At 38.5% G+C, this 16,821-nt stretch overlaps 3 protein-coding genes across 4 annotated transcripts in view; 1 reads left to right on the top strand and 2 right to left on the bottom strand.

Moving 5' to 3' along the window:
* The window catches only part of LOC136254385 (N-alpha-acetyltransferase 50-like), a 314,728-nt gene that overhangs the window by 292,364 nt on the left and 5,543 nt on the right, over positions 1-16,821 (top strand). Inside the window, exon 1 of one of the 2 annotated variants that reach the window (XM_066047091.1) lies at positions 16,647-16,736. The exons of the other annotated variant lie outside the window; for it this stretch is intronic. Coding sequence (XP_065903163.1) covers positions 16,726-16,736 — 11 coding nt within the window. The 5' untranslated portion in view covers positions 16,647-16,725. Of the gene's footprint in view, positions 1-16,646; positions 16,737-16,821 lie in introns of those variants that run through there. 2 annotated transcript variants of the gene reach the window in all.
* Positions 1-16,821, bottom strand: part of LOC136254307 (glucose-6-phosphate exchanger SLC37A2-like) — a gene marked incomplete in the record, with an annotated part of 323,373 nt that overhangs the window by 21,384 nt on the left and 285,168 nt on the right. The window contains 9 exon segments of the mRNA XM_066046986.1: positions 253-306; positions 1,803-1,853; positions 2,933-2,970; positions 4,143-4,216; positions 4,271-4,363; positions 4,411-4,466; positions 6,137-6,157; positions 6,825-6,904; positions 6,949-7,004. Coding sequence (XP_065903058.1) covers positions 253-306; positions 1,803-1,853; positions 2,933-2,970; positions 4,143-4,216; positions 4,271-4,363; positions 4,411-4,466; positions 6,137-6,157; positions 6,825-6,904; positions 6,949-7,004 — 523 coding nt within the window.
* Positions 8,593-16,658, bottom strand: LOC136254403 (glucose-6-phosphate exchanger SLC37A2-like). The gene is made up of 5 exons (XM_066047096.1): positions 16,348-16,658; positions 15,228-15,309; positions 13,048-13,126; positions 9,040-9,121; positions 8,593-8,710 (listed from the first exon to the last, which is right to left on the bottom strand). The coding sequence occupies exons 1-5, from the start codon at positions 16,545-16,547 to the stop codon at positions 8,635-8,637; spliced, it is 519 nt and encodes a 172-aa protein (XP_065903168.1). The 5' UTR covers positions 16,548-16,658; the 3' UTR covers positions 8,593-8,634.

Here is a 16,821-nt window from a genome sequence, read left to right on the forward strand (position 1 = left end):
GGTAACTGAATTTATAAAATAACTGAATTTGTTAACTGGTTACGTTTCACAGCTCATTTATGTTGTTCCTGTTAATATACCCACTGTGTGGTACGCTGTCTTCTTGAACTGCATGACACACGATAGTGTGTCTTGATACGTACATATGCAAACCAAATATGTATGTACACTGTACCATGCATAGTAAAATAGTTATATGTATAAACGTACATACATGTAACTTGCACAAAACACAAACTGTATACAACTCACTGGTATAAACAATGCTTTATACATACTGATTGTCTCTCGTTTAGAATGTATAGTCTAGGACACAAACGGTGAAATATCATAAACTAAGTATGATAGTACTGTATAGTAGGGATCATGAAGGTTTGCAACCTTCCAAGAAAAAATATTGACCAGAAACCACTTTCACAGCAAGTTGACAGTATTGGTTAGGCATGTCCGAAAGTGTCTTCAGTGCAACCCGTCATACTTTCCAATAAGTCGCTACAAAATTTTACTTTTGATTTAGTGAAATTTTCTTCTATCTGACTGACTTACTTCTTGATATCTTCAGACAAGAGTAGCAGCACAGATTCCGGTTGTTAAGAGCATCCACTTAGTAAAACTTTCCAAAAATAATATTATAATTGTTAAGCACATCTGCTTAATAAGAAAACCTTATCATGAAAGTTTACGTGTTAACTGTCTTTGGGTGGTGTGATTTGTAGTCACCACATGTACCAATATTTGGAGTCCAGTCCCTGTGCAAATCTTTCATGTGTGAAGCATGATTTCCATGCTGCAGAAGACTGTTTTGCTTGGTAAACATAACAAAATCCAATGTACCTCGTGAAATTTTGAGCCTTGCACAGTTGACTAACCTCTAGCATTTTTCTTATCTTGTACAGCTGCACCTTGTGTTGGAGCTTCATGTTCATCTGCATGCGCTTGTCAACCATGATTAAGTACAAGAAACAAGTATGTGCTTAATCAATAATACGAGCTTAATATATATGTACACTTAACAACCAGACTCTCTGGTAACTCAATAATGGCTAAAGCTATGAGAAATTTTCACTGCTAGATGTTACTTCAGCCTGACAGGTTCCTTTATGCAAGCATCATAGACTTACCTTTGCATTACTTTAATCAAGTGTCCCATTTCATTTTGCTGACAAAACAAGGTGTCGATTCGTGGCAATGGCTTTGTGCTGCCTATCAAGTAAGAATAAAATCGTCTGTAATATTTGCACAATGTCTCCAACAGTTGAAGTCAGCAGGCTAGCTTCATATATCTGTGTCGCGCTATATAGCAGGCAGAACATAGTTGAAAACTACACAAAACAGCTACATTGTTCAATAGTAAATACTTGCAATTTGTCATACAATTATACAGCCTCATACATTTGGCACCTTTAATAACTTAACAAATAAGTGTAAAGAAAAATTAGGAATTTTACAAGCTATTTAGGATCAACGCAATAAAAAGTCCTTAAACAAGGATAAACATTTCCTGAAGTGCAAATTTAAGCCCTACTAGCCATGCTGGTTAATCACTGGTGAACAGCTCATTATTGTGATATTTTGTAAGAGTATTTTGTTGCCAGCATACTTTCTATTAGAGTAGATGTGTGTTCTATTATTGCAATTACTTGGACCTCTGTCTGCATATGTATACCATAAATGAATTGCCTTCATTCAAATTTATTGGGGTCTCTGGACATGTTATCAAAGTCTGGTGTTTGCAGTTCATTGTATACGAATAAACAAGTACGTACAGTTGGCGTCTTCTCTCTTAAACATTAATGTCTTACTAATTCCTCAGAAGATTGGTTCATCTCCTTATCATCTACTGCGTCTTCTAACTACACATGTATAGAAGATCAACAAACAAGTACACCTTTAATTTGTACTTATGTACATATTTACAAACACACACTACAAACATGTATGTGTAGTTTTTTATAAATATTCACATTAAGCAAAATTAATATAGGTACATTATGTATGTACCTACATATATGCATATATGCATGCATACATACATACATACACGCGCATACGCACACGCACACGCATGCACACACACACACACACACACAAAGACACAGACACAACACAGACAGACATCAACACACACGCACGCACACACACACACATATACAAAGACACACACGCACACGCACACACACACACACACACACACATATACAAAGACACACACGCACACACATATACAAAGACACACACACACACACACACACACACACACACACACACACACACACACACACACACACACACACACACACACACACACACCTTGGAACCTTGGAAGCCGCCCACGGCAACAAGTACCATGATCAGCGGAGCCTCAGGACGAATCCTGGGCTAGTGACGAACTGTACACATTACAGAAATGATGATGTCTTGTCAGATCTCCTTGGCGTTTGAAACGTCTTCCACAAATGCAAGGAAAATTTCGTTCCTTGGATGCTCTGTTGGCAGCACAAGTATTTCCTTCCCTACACCGTGCTACCTCATCAACAGCTATTGCACACAAGTTAGACCACCTTTCACGATCTTGACATACCACATACCAATCCTCAACACTAATTGCCCTTAAGTCAGACATCACTTAAGGGCAATATATGCAATGCATATATGTGTGCACACACATATACAAAGACACACACACACGCACGCACGCACGCACGCACACACACACACACAAAGACACACACACACGCACGCACGCACACGCACACACACACACACACAAAGACACACACACACACACACACACACACACACACACACACACAAAGACACACACACACACGCACGCACGCACGCATACGCACACACACACACACACACACACAGACACACACACACACACACAGGAAACATATATACGTATAGAACATCTCTATAATCTCACGTGATGCTTTGGAGGAGAGAGTCCTACATACTGTGGGTCTACAACAACATACACACCATTGTTATACATGAGTGAGGGGAGGCCATACAAAACAAATACACTCTCTAGTAGTGATCTAACACGTCAGGGGGATACATCAACCTGACTAAAGAACATGACTGCTCTATAAGAGTGCCTTATGCACCTGCAGGAGCTAAGAAACACATTTGAAAATACAGGGTATACTGGAAGAGCTCTAGCCCATGATACACCATGAAATCAAAGGAAAATTTCAGGGTACATATCTCATAAACCCTGGCTTGCCATGGTACATTTAAGTTAAACCATGGCTGGCCATGGTTTATTTTAGTTAAACCATGGCCTTGATATCTGGTGAGGTAACGTTAGTTTGTTTTTAAAAGAATCCTGGCAGCATTCGATTGTGGGAGTTTATTATTGCTCACGTGATGAAAACCATGAGGCTGATTTTCCATCCAACAGCACTCAGACGGAGGCGATTCGACTCCCTCACCACCCTATGAGTTGACAAACAAAAGTTCAAGGTGAGAACTAGTGTTATGGGTAATTTACAAGCACTTGTCCGCGTGTTTGATTATGTACCACGCCCACTTTTCGTATATCACGAGGTAACCACTCTACAGCGAAGCTTACCCCTCTAGATGTTTAGAAAACTGTGTAAACAGTGTTTAAGTGATGTAGAAACTTTGAAACACTTGTAAAATCGCTAAATTGAGTGTTTCCGTGATATCCGTAGGATTTGCCCGTTTATGTTAACAAACGTAGTCACAACGTTAGTTGTTGCTGTCCCATAATCAAATTTCACAAGTTGGTCTATATAATGAATTCGGTGGTTGGTCTCGTATTGGTTTGGGTGATTAGTCGCCCGCAGGCTCTTAGCTTGCATTGGCATGGTACATATCAGTTGTATCACGTGCCCTCGTGATTTGCCTGATATGTACACCCACGCTCTCGGGCCTAACGGCCTTCGAGCTTGGGTGTACATATCAGGCAAATCACTCGGGTACATGATACAACTATTACTTATACACCAATGACAGCTTGTACAATATATAGGAGTCTACAGCCAAATTTTGTCTTTCCTCTGATTTATAAAGAATAGATAGCTCTAATGATCTGCTGCATATGAAGCATAATATTAGTTTGGCATAGCATAATATTAGTTTGGCATGGCATAATTATGCATTCTTACCTGTTACAAGGAAGAGAAAGATAATTATGGTCATACCAACCATTACAATAGCAGCCACCAAAAATGACCATCCCCTGTATTTAAAGAAATACACAAGAGTTCTTCAAATATCACACAGAATTACATACCACTTGTTATGAGCAAAGATAGCTGGGATGACAGTTCCTAGTATTGATCCAGTTTGATTGTGAGTATACCATATTCCCATTATCAGTCCTCTCCTGTCATGATGGTTACAATCACAACACATGTACAAGCCCTCACTCACCTTCCTTTCCCAAACCAGTTAGACATTAATGCAATGATGGCTGGAAACCCACTGGACTGTAATGCACAAATTACCACAAATACATAATTTTCAGCGTATGTATATGACTAAAACTACCAAAGCTTGTCAATATGTATATAGTTTGGGAGGTGGGATTGGATGGTTCAGATGAGCCTCCTTTCATTGCTGGACAATTTAAAGACATTAACTGTTTAAGCCTTGGAGCTCTGGTATGCACATGCTAATGAAGAAGCTTTGCCAGTAATACAACTCATGGTGGTATGCTAGAAAATTAAACAGTTTGTCAGATAAGAGTGAAACTTGAAATCCAATAACTTTTTAAACAAGAACACCTCTATAATCTTTGACGTATGTAAATTTGATAATCCAACTACTCCAGTGTGGTTTTTGCACAATTGAGTATTGGATTATAGAGTAGTTCTATTAGTATGTATATCAAAAGGTTTATAGTGTGTATCTGTAACCTCCACAAACAGCATTGTGTGGGTTTAAGATAGTTAGTACTAATACATCTTACAGTTGTCATCTAAGGGGATGGTATATTTAGCGGAATGGCGGAAACGGCGGAAACAGCAAAATCATCATTTACAGATTATGGACAACCTTATATAGAACACCTACCACCAGTTAGCTGCTTACTGTTACATATACAAATACAGCTACATATACGACTTATCTCAAGTCTCATCAATTGATTTAATGATTTATTGATCATCACTTTTCAATTAACACACCATATAGATTGATTGATTGATTATAACACCATATTCTAAAGCGCCTGTTACTAGAAGTGCCTTATAGCTAGGTATCAAACAGCATTCTAGAATGTTCTTTAACTGATGTGACTGATTACCACATTTGAACAATTGGTGTTGAATAGTCAGGCTTAGTCTCGGGTGGCCATACTCTATTTTCTCGGGGTGGCGTTTACAGATTTTCAATTGTAAGCACCCCCCTTGAAGGCACTTCTAGTAACATGTGCTTCAAACTATTGAGTGTGAGGGTTGAGGTATGACTACACTATAAGAATTGATTTCCACAGATAATGTTAAGCTGCAAGAAGACAGAAAATCGGTGCTACAAAGACCATGCGCCTTAATCGTGGTGAGTTCTATGTAGCTGTATTTATATATGTAACAGTAAGCAGCTAACTGGTGGTAGGTGTTCTAAGGCTGTCCATAATCTGTAAATGATGATTTTGCTGTTTCCGCCAATTCCGCCGTTTCCGTCATTCCGCTAAATATACCATCCCGTCATCTAAGGATGTATTGTGTGTATTCATCATTTTCCATCTCAAATCTGTCAAGCAGCCAGATATTCAAATTTAAGACCAAACCCACCCACCAGGATATTTTTCAACTATATTGCTCACTTTGTCCATTGATTATACAAGTACAGTATAAACTCAACATGAAATCAATAACTCATATCACTAACAACAGATCAGATATCCAAATGAATACCTTTCAATTGCATAAAAGCAATGTGTAAATTGTTGAAAGCTTGATAGTGTAAGCATTAATAGCAGAAGAACTGCGGTGTAAGATAGAGAACATGCTTGTTGTGATGAAAGACTATACAGGCGTATACTTAGTGTAGCTTTCATAATTATTATAATCTTCTGAATTGATAATGTTACTAGTATATATTAGGAGCAATGACCACAATAGTACTCCCTTCACATATACTGTAGCTATTAACTGACCTGAAATGTTCCACCAAGAATCTATAGAAATAATAGTGAAATGATAATAAATGTGACTATTGGTTGTTCTACACCAATTGTACATACACTTTTCAGAAAACAATAATCAGGAAACCCAAGCATCCTGCCTGCAAAATCTGCGAAAGTCACATGTACATCCCTCGAAAATTTGTACATGTATGGTAACTGGAAATGTTGGTGAGTCAAAAATTTGATTTTTTGGGACAAAACACTTGTTGACATCATTTTTAATTTGGCAAATCCTTTAAGTATTGTGCATATGCGTTGTTCAGTGTTATATATTTGAGTTAGGGTGAATGTACAATCAGTTGATTCCTTGTTCTGAGATTTCCAACATTCATGTGTGTCAATGATAAAATAATGGACTCCACTTTTGGGAGAAACACTTGTGTTCAGTGCAGAGGATGGTATGGAAATGACAGCAACTCAGGAATAAAAGGCATGCATGTTAAATATGATACTTCACTCTGCAGTGTAATAATGCGTTGCTGTATTCATAGTAGCACAGTTTTTCCAATGCTTTCCTATTTCAACATGATACTGAATAATTGTGAATTATTACTGATTGTGTCTGGAATTATTTTAGTTTGGTGGGATTGTTCAATTTTTCCCAAGTCACCAAATTAAACTCATTGCCAAATTTTCACATATACACCATGTTACTTACCTGTACTAGTATAAAATAAAACAGTTGGTGTACATTGAGGAAATATGTGAGGCCCAACAATGATGCAGACATGGCACTTCCTGTTTGATGATGTAATATGATGTCACCACAATATCACACCCACCTAACATTCCAACAGTCAGGAAGTACCTCAGGTTACTCCTATCAGCTAACTGACCACTGTATGGAAATAAGTCCATTAATTTATTGTACACAAGTACGTAGGTACAGTACAGCTCACGGGTAACGTCGCATGTACACGCATGACGCGCGCTCGAGTGACCAGTGTGGATGCAGCAAGGCTACAGTAATGTTCCACGATAGCTAACTTTACTCGAGAGCGTCACGCAAGACCAGATAACAGGTCTCACCTATGGTCTTGGGAGGCGGCACTGGCTCAGTTCCGCCAGCTGTGAAGTCTCCTATTGCAATGCCTGTGTTATAGCTACCGAATACTTGGTAACTTAGCTACTGACTTGACCTCGACTCTGTCACGGACTACAGTCAGTACTGTAGCTAGCAGTAGCTACTAGATGTATTGGTTGCCAAGTAATGCCACAGAACCCCAGTTAGTGCATTTTTCTAATTCGTATTTTCTTTATCTAGATAGTTAAAGGAATGGTCAACCGAAGTTTCAACTTTAGAAGCCAAGAAATGTCGAAGTTACAGTGCCCCTACGAAGTGCTAACAGCAAAAAATTGATTTGTACAGTGACAATAAACTACAGGCGTTTAATAAAACGATCATAACATATGGATGCAGTCCTCTACCAAGATGAAACTTGCACCATTGAATTCTCCATGAACAAGCAAATCCAGTGCTGGGTAAGTTTTGTCTTCCAGGCCTTTCCTACGTCCACAGGGGACCGGCGAAGGCGAACGAACATGAGAAAAAGCAATAGTGAACCGCTCGTCCAATGCAAGGCAGACTAATGCTGATATCTTCTGTCTCCTTGAGAGTACGGACACGACACAAAGATTTTGGAACTCCTCTTGCTTTTGGGATCACGATGCTACCAAGGGTTTTGGTGTTATCACTTTCCTTCATTGTGAAACAAGCGCTTTAGAATTTACGGTTTTTTTTCATTTTCGTAAATGCTGAGGATTTTCTGTCCGTTCGAACATTGCGTACTGCGTATCGCGTACAGCCGTATTGCGTACTGCATTATTATCCATGTGAAGTAAGTCAAGCACGCAGTACGCAATGTTCAAACAGAGAGAAAATCCTCAGTATTCCACCCATTGCGTTCTGCGGGCCCAGCGTGCGTTTATTGCATTGTACTGTATAATTAGCTAGCTAGGCTTGCACGAACATAATTATGGGACCGATCACAAATGTTTATGTGATTTAAGTGTTGTATGAAGTTACTAAACTCAGTAGCGAGTGTTCTCATGTGTGGTGAGTTTCTCGCGCGGCTAGTGCATATCCACGCGATATTCCACAGGTATTGTACAGTACATTGCAAAAGAATGATCCCGCGAGAAGATGCGAGCATTACTCGCATGTGTATACTCGCGATGTTACCTGTGAGCTGTACTGTATGTGTGTACACACATGTACACATGCATACATGATTGACTTGCCATACTGTTTATGCGTATACATTTTGTTAAAAATTACACAGCAAAACATTATAGCAAATTTATCACTAAATTGCATGGGGTAGGTAAGAGCTTTATTTAACAAAGTACAGAAGAACTTGATTGAGTGACATTTCCCCTGTATATAATATACTGTACTGTATATCTATGCAAAAAAAATAGCTTACATACATATTTGTGAAAAATTGGTAGCCTTCAAATCGCCTGGGTTATAAAGGTTGTGAAATCACAGCACTCCTGGCTTTTCTGACAATTAACAATGTTAAATGATAACTCAACAGAAGCCTACAGATGATGCAGGTACGAAAAGAACAACAAGTAATTAAATGCGTTAGACTAAAAGGCACTTTTTCTAAACAGATGCTCTGGATAGCACTAACAGTAGCATCATAAAATGTGACTACTGATAACTATAATGAAAAAATCCAAAAACAAACTTCTCATTAGGTACAAAACTTCAAGAAATTCTATTCTTCTAGTGTTTTCACAACCTAGCTCACTTGTTATAGCATAAAAAATATGTATGTATTCACTTCGACATATACATACAAGTCTGTACGTATACACAATATTGCTGCACTAATCAAATACTATGAATTACTCCATGTACTCACCTGATGAACATTGCTATGGCATAGGAGAATAACCAGGCATAATCCAGAGTGCCAAGTAATGTTCTTCCATTTTTAGGATCATCTACACGAGTGATAGTCATATTAACTGGAACCCATAACAACATTACACATACATGTATAATGGATACAATGTGGAGTCTGCATACAAACATAGTTTACAAGTATAAGAAAAAATTAGGAATTTTTAAATTAGAGTAGGGATAGTGTATAGTGCTGTAATACCCGGATAGCAATCCGGGTTAGACCCGGATGTGACCTGGATTAATTAAAGTCGAGGCGTGCGATAAGAGCTATGTTTTGGGTAGTCTCGAGTGAGCAAGACTACATTTTGAGCATTTGATCCTATGATTCGATTCGTGTTGAGTAAACGAGTAGTTATGTGATAACTAAGCCGGTTAGTTTATACATAGACTCTCTCAACAATCTATGGTTTATGATTTAAAATCAGTCAGTGGGTTTGGTTCCACGTAGCTACTGTGAGTTTACAGACAGCAATTGGGTGTGGCTTAGTGCATACCTAGTATTACAATTTCCCGATATATTAAAGTGGGTGTGGCTCACAAAAGTACTTATCCTGCTGTAAGACTAGACTATGTACAACTCGTACAATAATGGATCAGTGGGCGTGGCTCCACGTAAGCTTGCAGAAAGCAACGGACACGGTTTTGTACTACAGACTGCACTTACTAATAAATGGGTGTAGCTGAGCGTATGTTTGTAATGCGATAAGTGGGCGTGGCTCACGAAAGAGCTGCGCAACTAGCTAATAGGTTTCCATGTCGTCAAACTAACAATTTCGTTTCTCACGTGATCCAATCTGGAGGATAATCTGTAAACCGGGTCGGACCCGGATGACCCGGAGAAAATGTGACCAGGTTGACCCGACCCAGTTTCAACGCTGGTAGGGATATTCACTTCTTATTGTTTTACAGTATTTGGACATTACGTACTCCTCCGATCCAGCTTGTTTCAGTACTTTTTATACACTGTCCCTACTCCAATTTAAAAATTCCTGATTTTTTTCTTATACTTGTTTGTGAAGTTTTTTTGCAAGCTCATGACCACTAAATAGTTTGCTTTTCACAAAACCAGTCGCAATATTTTAAAAGAGTTAATCACAGCACTATTATACTAGATTATGATTCATGCAATAACAACTGATCAGTGGGCGTGGCTCTACATAAGCCCGCAGACAATAATGTACATGGATTTGTGCATACTTACAGACTGATGAATGGGTGTGGCTACCATATGTCTACAGACTAGGGATCTGCAATACATATCGATACAGCAAATAAGTATCACGATACGATACTGTACTTAGAAAATATCGATATATTGAAGTTTTCTAGCAGAACAGTCAGTGATTGCTCTATTACTGTAACAGTGATCTAGATACTCAAATTGAAAGCCTCTCTATTTTACCTGTGCTACATTACGAGAAGCCATACACATGTGCATGTATAAGTGCTGCTGTTATGACTAAAATATTCTTACTAGGGTCTTCTAAAAACAGTAGCTGTTACACTTTAAGTATAAAGAACTGCACCACTAAGCAGTAAACAAATCTGCTGTATATAGTAGTCATCTTGACAACTCATCAAAGTGCGGAGAAATGCGGATCGAGTAATTCGGACAAGTCTTTGTGGGAACATGTGTTAAAACGTTTGTAGTAGCTAATTGTCTGGGTGGTGCAATAGAGGCAGGTATCCAGGTAGAGATGTGCTTTTTAACAGGAACTCTGTTTTCCATACTAAAAATCATATCAGAACACACTAGGTATTTGTCACATCAGTATAATACTGTAGTTTATCAGCATTCACTGAATAACTTGTATAATACACAGTAAATGTAGAATCAGTGTTGGCTCTTTAAGGTACAGATAAATTGGATATTGTTACTAATATGCCAGTCATAACTATACTGTAGTATCGTGATACAGTATCGTATCGAACAGTTTATTGATGGTGATATGTGATACACAAAATGCACTGTATTACAGAACACTACTACAGACAGTAATTTACATAAGTGGGCGTGGCTCACAAAAGAAGCAGGGCTACACTATGACATGTGGTAACACGTCCACATTTAATTTAGCATGTGGGGTCAGACCCGAATAATCTGTAAAGCGGGACTTGGATGACCTGATTTGGTTTAACATTGCTAATAAATAAAACTATATTTATTGACTTACACATTGCTACATAGTCCGCTGCAAGTTGCTCTCACTGATCGATATCAACAGTCAGTCACGTACGCGTGTGTTCAAATACTTTGGTGCAACTGGTGACCATGTGTATGATGCAATATACACTGGTAGATGGAAGCCGTACTGTAGTCTATTAACACTCAGCGGTAGAACCTTGACTGATGGCCATGGTAAAGAAGGATAAAAGGTAAGACAATAGGGCAAACATCGTATGTTTATCAATATACCAAAGGTTTTTTCTTAAGCAAGCTAGAAATGTTTCTGTGAAAGAATTAGGGCTGTAGCTGTAGCCAGTTTTCTGCTACGCTTGACTGAAGGTGTTAGGCAGGCAGGCAGTAGAAAATTCCGTTGAATAAATTTAAAAAAAATTCTGTAGCAACTTGACGGAAACGTTTCAGGTTGATCTGAAGACACTTTTGGGCTTGGTTTTACCCAACCAATACTGTCATGTCATTGTGAGGAAAAATCGTGGCAGGTTTTTGGGTTATATTATATCATGGATCACCACCACACCTTCGATGTCCCTACTATACAGTATATCGTACTGTATGATAAATATGTTCTTCCCATACATAAGTGTGGAATGGATCATCTGTAGTGTCTTTGTGTACAACATCTGATTGCTCTACTAGGGTGCTAATTACATGCACACATTATGTATGTACTCAACCTTATTGGAGACATGGAAGAGAGCAAACAAATGTACAGTGACAATATTGGAAATAAACTACAAGTGCTTACATTTGCAGCCATAGCTTTCATTTGCATTGCTCTACAGAGTTGGGGTTTGGCTTAAATCACCAATTGGCAAATCGTTCAAGATATATTCCAAATCACACCTTAGAAGTTTTGAGATAAACTTACATTTTTTCTTTGTAGTATGTGTAATTTTGCCAATATAGTTTTAAAATTTTTATCTTTCTCAAAACACAAACAGTTGCTGACACAGTCACAAATTCTATCTGTTTCACACACAACCATCATGGGTGAGTTTCTAATAGTTGGTTACATATTCTTACTGTAATGTATTTTATCACATGAACAATATTGCCAAGTACATAATGTGTCACAACTGATGTACACACTAGGAAGATATACAAGTAAAAATTTCGATCCGTCCTAACAAAAGCTACAAGTACACAATTTTCACCGTGATCACACCAAATTGTTGCAGTTAACATACTTTGTCCACAGTTGTCTAGTACATACTTACAAAATAATAAGGTTTTCATATGTCATGACATGACCATGAGAGTAGCAGGTGTGATGGGTGGCTAAATGGAATTGCCAAGGATTCCAGCCATTTCGGGTGAGCTTTAACACACCAATTGTGCATTACAATCACACGTTATTATATCTTCAATGTTTGAAGATCAATTCTGTTAATATCTGGAATTGGTAAGAAGTTCCATTAAATGATTGTTCTGGATAAAGAACATATATTTATACAAGTGCAGTGGGTGGGCCAAGGACCTCCAGCCTAAACATTCAAATTGAAGAAAAGAAAATGTACTACACGACACCTGGGAAACTGTACACAGCACTATATCCCACCTGTGTAATTTTGTGTCCCAGTTAGCCAAGGGAATTACAAGGCACCAGATCATTCCCTGTAGCTGGCACACATTTTAAGAAACATGAAAAACAACAACCAAGTGATGAAATATTTGTAACGGAAATGTGTAGTGCATATACAGTGATCAGATTCAGAAATTCAGTATCTAACAGTGTTAGCTACATACATACACACATACGTACATACATTTGACCCTCACCAAATGGTTCCCATCCCTTACAGCTATTAGAAGGGTTAGCACATGTCTCAGTAGCATCACAGCCTGGATGTAGTGTACTCTGTAGTAGAAACATTTACAGTGTTCAAGTACATGTGAGTAGGGATCAAGTGTATGAAACAAATTAATGAGGTCACATATACTGTATTTCTTGGTTAAACGCCGCACCTCAAATAATCGCCGCATTTGAATAGTGGCTGCAATGAATGTTTCAATTGTGAGTATAGACGCCGCCCTTGAATAAACGCCGCGGCTATTAATCAAGTTTCACGTATAACAGGATTCCATATAGCCTTATAAACATGATGTCCTCTAACAACAAATTCAATGAAACATTCATAAGTGACAGCATCTCCCATCGTTACACCATCGTAAATTATTTTAATGCACACCCTCGTGCACGCCCTTGAATACGTTCGTGCTGTATGGCACAGGTTACCATAAATCACACTGTAGGTGCAGAAGACAATTCGCTAAACACATGGCAAAGTATTTTGAATTTGGCTTTGGATTAAATAGTAGCCACATGTAATAAGTGCTCAAGTACAATAAACGTCGCCCTCGAGTAGTAGCTGCCCTTGAATAGTAGCCGCATCAATTTTGGAGCTTAGGCTAATAGTAGCCATGGCATTTAACCAAGTAAGTACGGTAATACTAGTGGACATTTAATTCCTCCTTCAGTCATATACAACCTGTAATAGTAGCTTTAGCCATAGGGGTTAGATGTTCACTAGTATGGCTGCATGTGTGCCTGGTGGCAATGTGATGACAATTTGTTGTAGGTGTTTCACATTTGACATTGGATCAGGAGTATCAAGTGCTCTAGTGAAGGATGCCATGGCCTAGCTGTGAGTCAAAGACCAAAAAAAGGCAACTACCTGCTGGCAATAGTTGCCCTCCACCAACTATATCTCCTTATTTATAACTACATACGTAGCTTACTACACTGCACCTCTGAAGAATATTGTGACTGCTATACTACTAATTATTAGGCTCTCAATGACAGCTATAGATAATTTAGGGGGGATAGGTCCCTCCATAATCTTTTTTGACAGGGGTTACAGTCCCCTCTCTGTACCTACCTACGGTACATACATACATACAAGTATGTTCGCATCAACACTGAAGCCGGGTCACTACTGCTGACCTACTTTCTTGGATAGCAATTCATGTAAAACCTGGATGTGACCTGGATGTGACCCAGATTAATAAAATGGAGGCATGTGCCAAAAGCTACATTTCAAACATTCCACTACCATATTAAACAGGTAGCTATACGATAGCTATACAAGCAAGTAACAATCAGTCGGTGGACTTGGACTTGGTTCATAGATAGCAAAACCCATTTATTAAAAATGTGAGTAGCTTTGTGCATACCTACAAACTTCAGCAGTGTATTGAAACTGAATATCACATTCCCGATAAATAACTGACAGTGTTTTAGATTATAAATAATTACTGGCTTGTACAATCATTGTGCATTTAATGCATTTGCAAACATTAATCAATTAGAAGGTGTGGCTCCTCATAAACCTGCAGGCAGCAGTTGACATGGATTCGTACATACATACCTACAGACTGAAATACACCTACCGACAAATGGGCATGGCTTCCATAAACCTACAGACAGTAACACATAATCCCTGTAAGTGGACATGGCTCATGAAACGACTAGACTATGAAGCATAATGTGTTTAAATCATTTCACATGTGATCTAATCCGGGTGAGACCCGGATAATTTTATTAAGCTGGACAATATGTGACCCAGTTGACCCAATTAGGATTCAACATACATAGTACAGTTTACATGTATCACAAATGTATGCATACACTGGTGCCTGTGCCAGTGTCATACCCAGGAATTTCCAAAACATGTTTCCATTGTAGCTAAGTGACTGTTCTATTAGAGGAGTTATTATTGCCTGATTGCTTTATTAGAGCCTCTACTAAACATACGAGAAACTATTGCTTAATTTAGTATACTGTGTCCTATTCCATGGTTGGTTCCTGATTTAGAAAACCTGAAGTCTTAATGTTTTAAATAATATCCAAAGCTGTTTCCTGAAACCTCTAGAAACTCCCCTGGGTATGTCCCCAGGTGTAGCTGGAGCACTAACAGAACACTGTATGGCACATGTTATATTCCCAATACAATATTCACCTTAACAACACTGATTGGTTTCCTGTTCATATGGTAGGCAGCATAGCAACAGTAGGTCAGTAACATCACTGATATCTGGTAACTATAAAATGTAAACATCGGAGGGTGGTCATGTAAGGTAAATAACATTTAGTAGTAACATGAAATGATAATGTATGCAAACACATCTGGGGTACAATGACAAGTTGTGTTACTAGCTTAACATTAAGTGCCATGTATGTCACAACAGGGAATCAATTATCAATTATTGTGATCTCCATAGCAGTTGTACCATACAACCCCTTGTATCTTAGTAACTAGGGCTGAGACAAACGTTGCAAATACTCGAGTACTTGTTAAGGATTTTAGTACTTGGATAGTAAAATTGGTACTCGAGTACTCATTAAGATCATGTGACCCAGCTCACATGATGCATTTGCCATCAGGGAGTGGCATAATTTTTTGTCAGGAATACCAGTACTTTAATACAGTGTTTGTACTAATGTTGTTACTTGAAAAGCTATAAACTGTTTAAAGTCAATGTAGAACATTTCAAATGGGTATGACTACATGTAACTAAGTATTCGTGAGTACTCGATCGTTAACTTTAGTGAGTACTTGAATACTAAAAACCATGATCGTTTCAGCCCTACTTGTAACACCTAATCTACTATATGTTAATAATATTGAACTTAGACGTATACTTCAAACATGGGTCAACAATGTGAATTTAAATATTGTTATAATAGTATACACGAGGATACAAAACACATAAGCATAATGACACAAGTGTAGTAGCTAATGAAATATAGCTCTAGTCTTTCCCCGTACTGCAAGGGACCAGTGCATTGCTAACCGTTTAATCTTTAATCATGATACAATCAAGAATTAACTGTCAAAGTGATAAAGTGGCAATAATTGTGGCCAAGATTCAGAGCTTATAGGAGCTATCTGGGGAAATTGAATGCCTAACTTTAGATATGTATGACTCACACAATTGTTGTGTACAAAATTAGGGGTGGTGTTGAGGGTCAGAAGGCCATATGTGTCATCACAGATAATAGATGTCTATGGTGCTATCTATATTCACAATTAATTAACCTCGCAATTTAAATATCTATGTGGTCATAACGAGGCTTACATTCTCCTCTTTGTCGTCTGGTTGAGACGTGACACCACACCCATCTGCTCAAACAACCACGAGCCCCAAGGTAATTGAGATAGCTGCACCCTCGCCTTCTCCTCCGCTACATCCTTCACCTCGACCTTTCCTTGGTGACCTGTACGTAACTGATCCACCTCGCCGCCAACTTTTATACTGTCCTCTACTCTTGCAGACATAACGCTTACAACCTGGCTAAGTCTAGGTATGTGCCTTTGCTGCTATTACGGACCAAACGATGGAGTTAGAGGATTGAATGTGGACGTGTAAAGGGGTGTGCACTTTTAAGGTGCGCTAATAAAAAGAAAGGCGCGCAAGATAATATTTTGTAGGCTCTTAATTTACGTCCATCCCGTCATGCCTAGACCGTATGTTGATTGTATACCACGTTATGACAGTATATGTGTATGTCTGTATATGATATGTTAGCAGTGATAAGGTGTATTATACTGT

Source organism: Dysidea avara, chromosome 1 (assembly GCF_963678975.1).
Source record: "Dysidea avara chromosome 1, odDysAvar1.4, whole genome shotgun sequence".
Lineage (NCBI taxonomy): Eukaryota > Metazoa > Porifera > Demospongiae > Dictyoceratida > Dysideidae > Dysidea > Dysidea avara.

Bases quoted from the DNA above. Each gene is read 5' to 3' on its own strand.
- LOC136254403 (XM_066047096.1), bottom strand. From the start codon at position 16,547: ATGTCTGCAAGAGTAGAGGACAGTATAAAAGTTGGCGGCGAGGTGGAT. The intron at 15,310-16,347 runs GTAAGCCTCGTT...TACATTTTATAG, and splicing joins CAGACGACAAAGAGGAGAAT to TTACCAGATATCAGTGATGT. The intron at 9,122-13,047 runs GTGAGGGTCAAA...TCACTCGTGTAG, and splicing joins TAAGGGATGGGAACCATTTG to ATGATCCTAAAAATGGAAGA.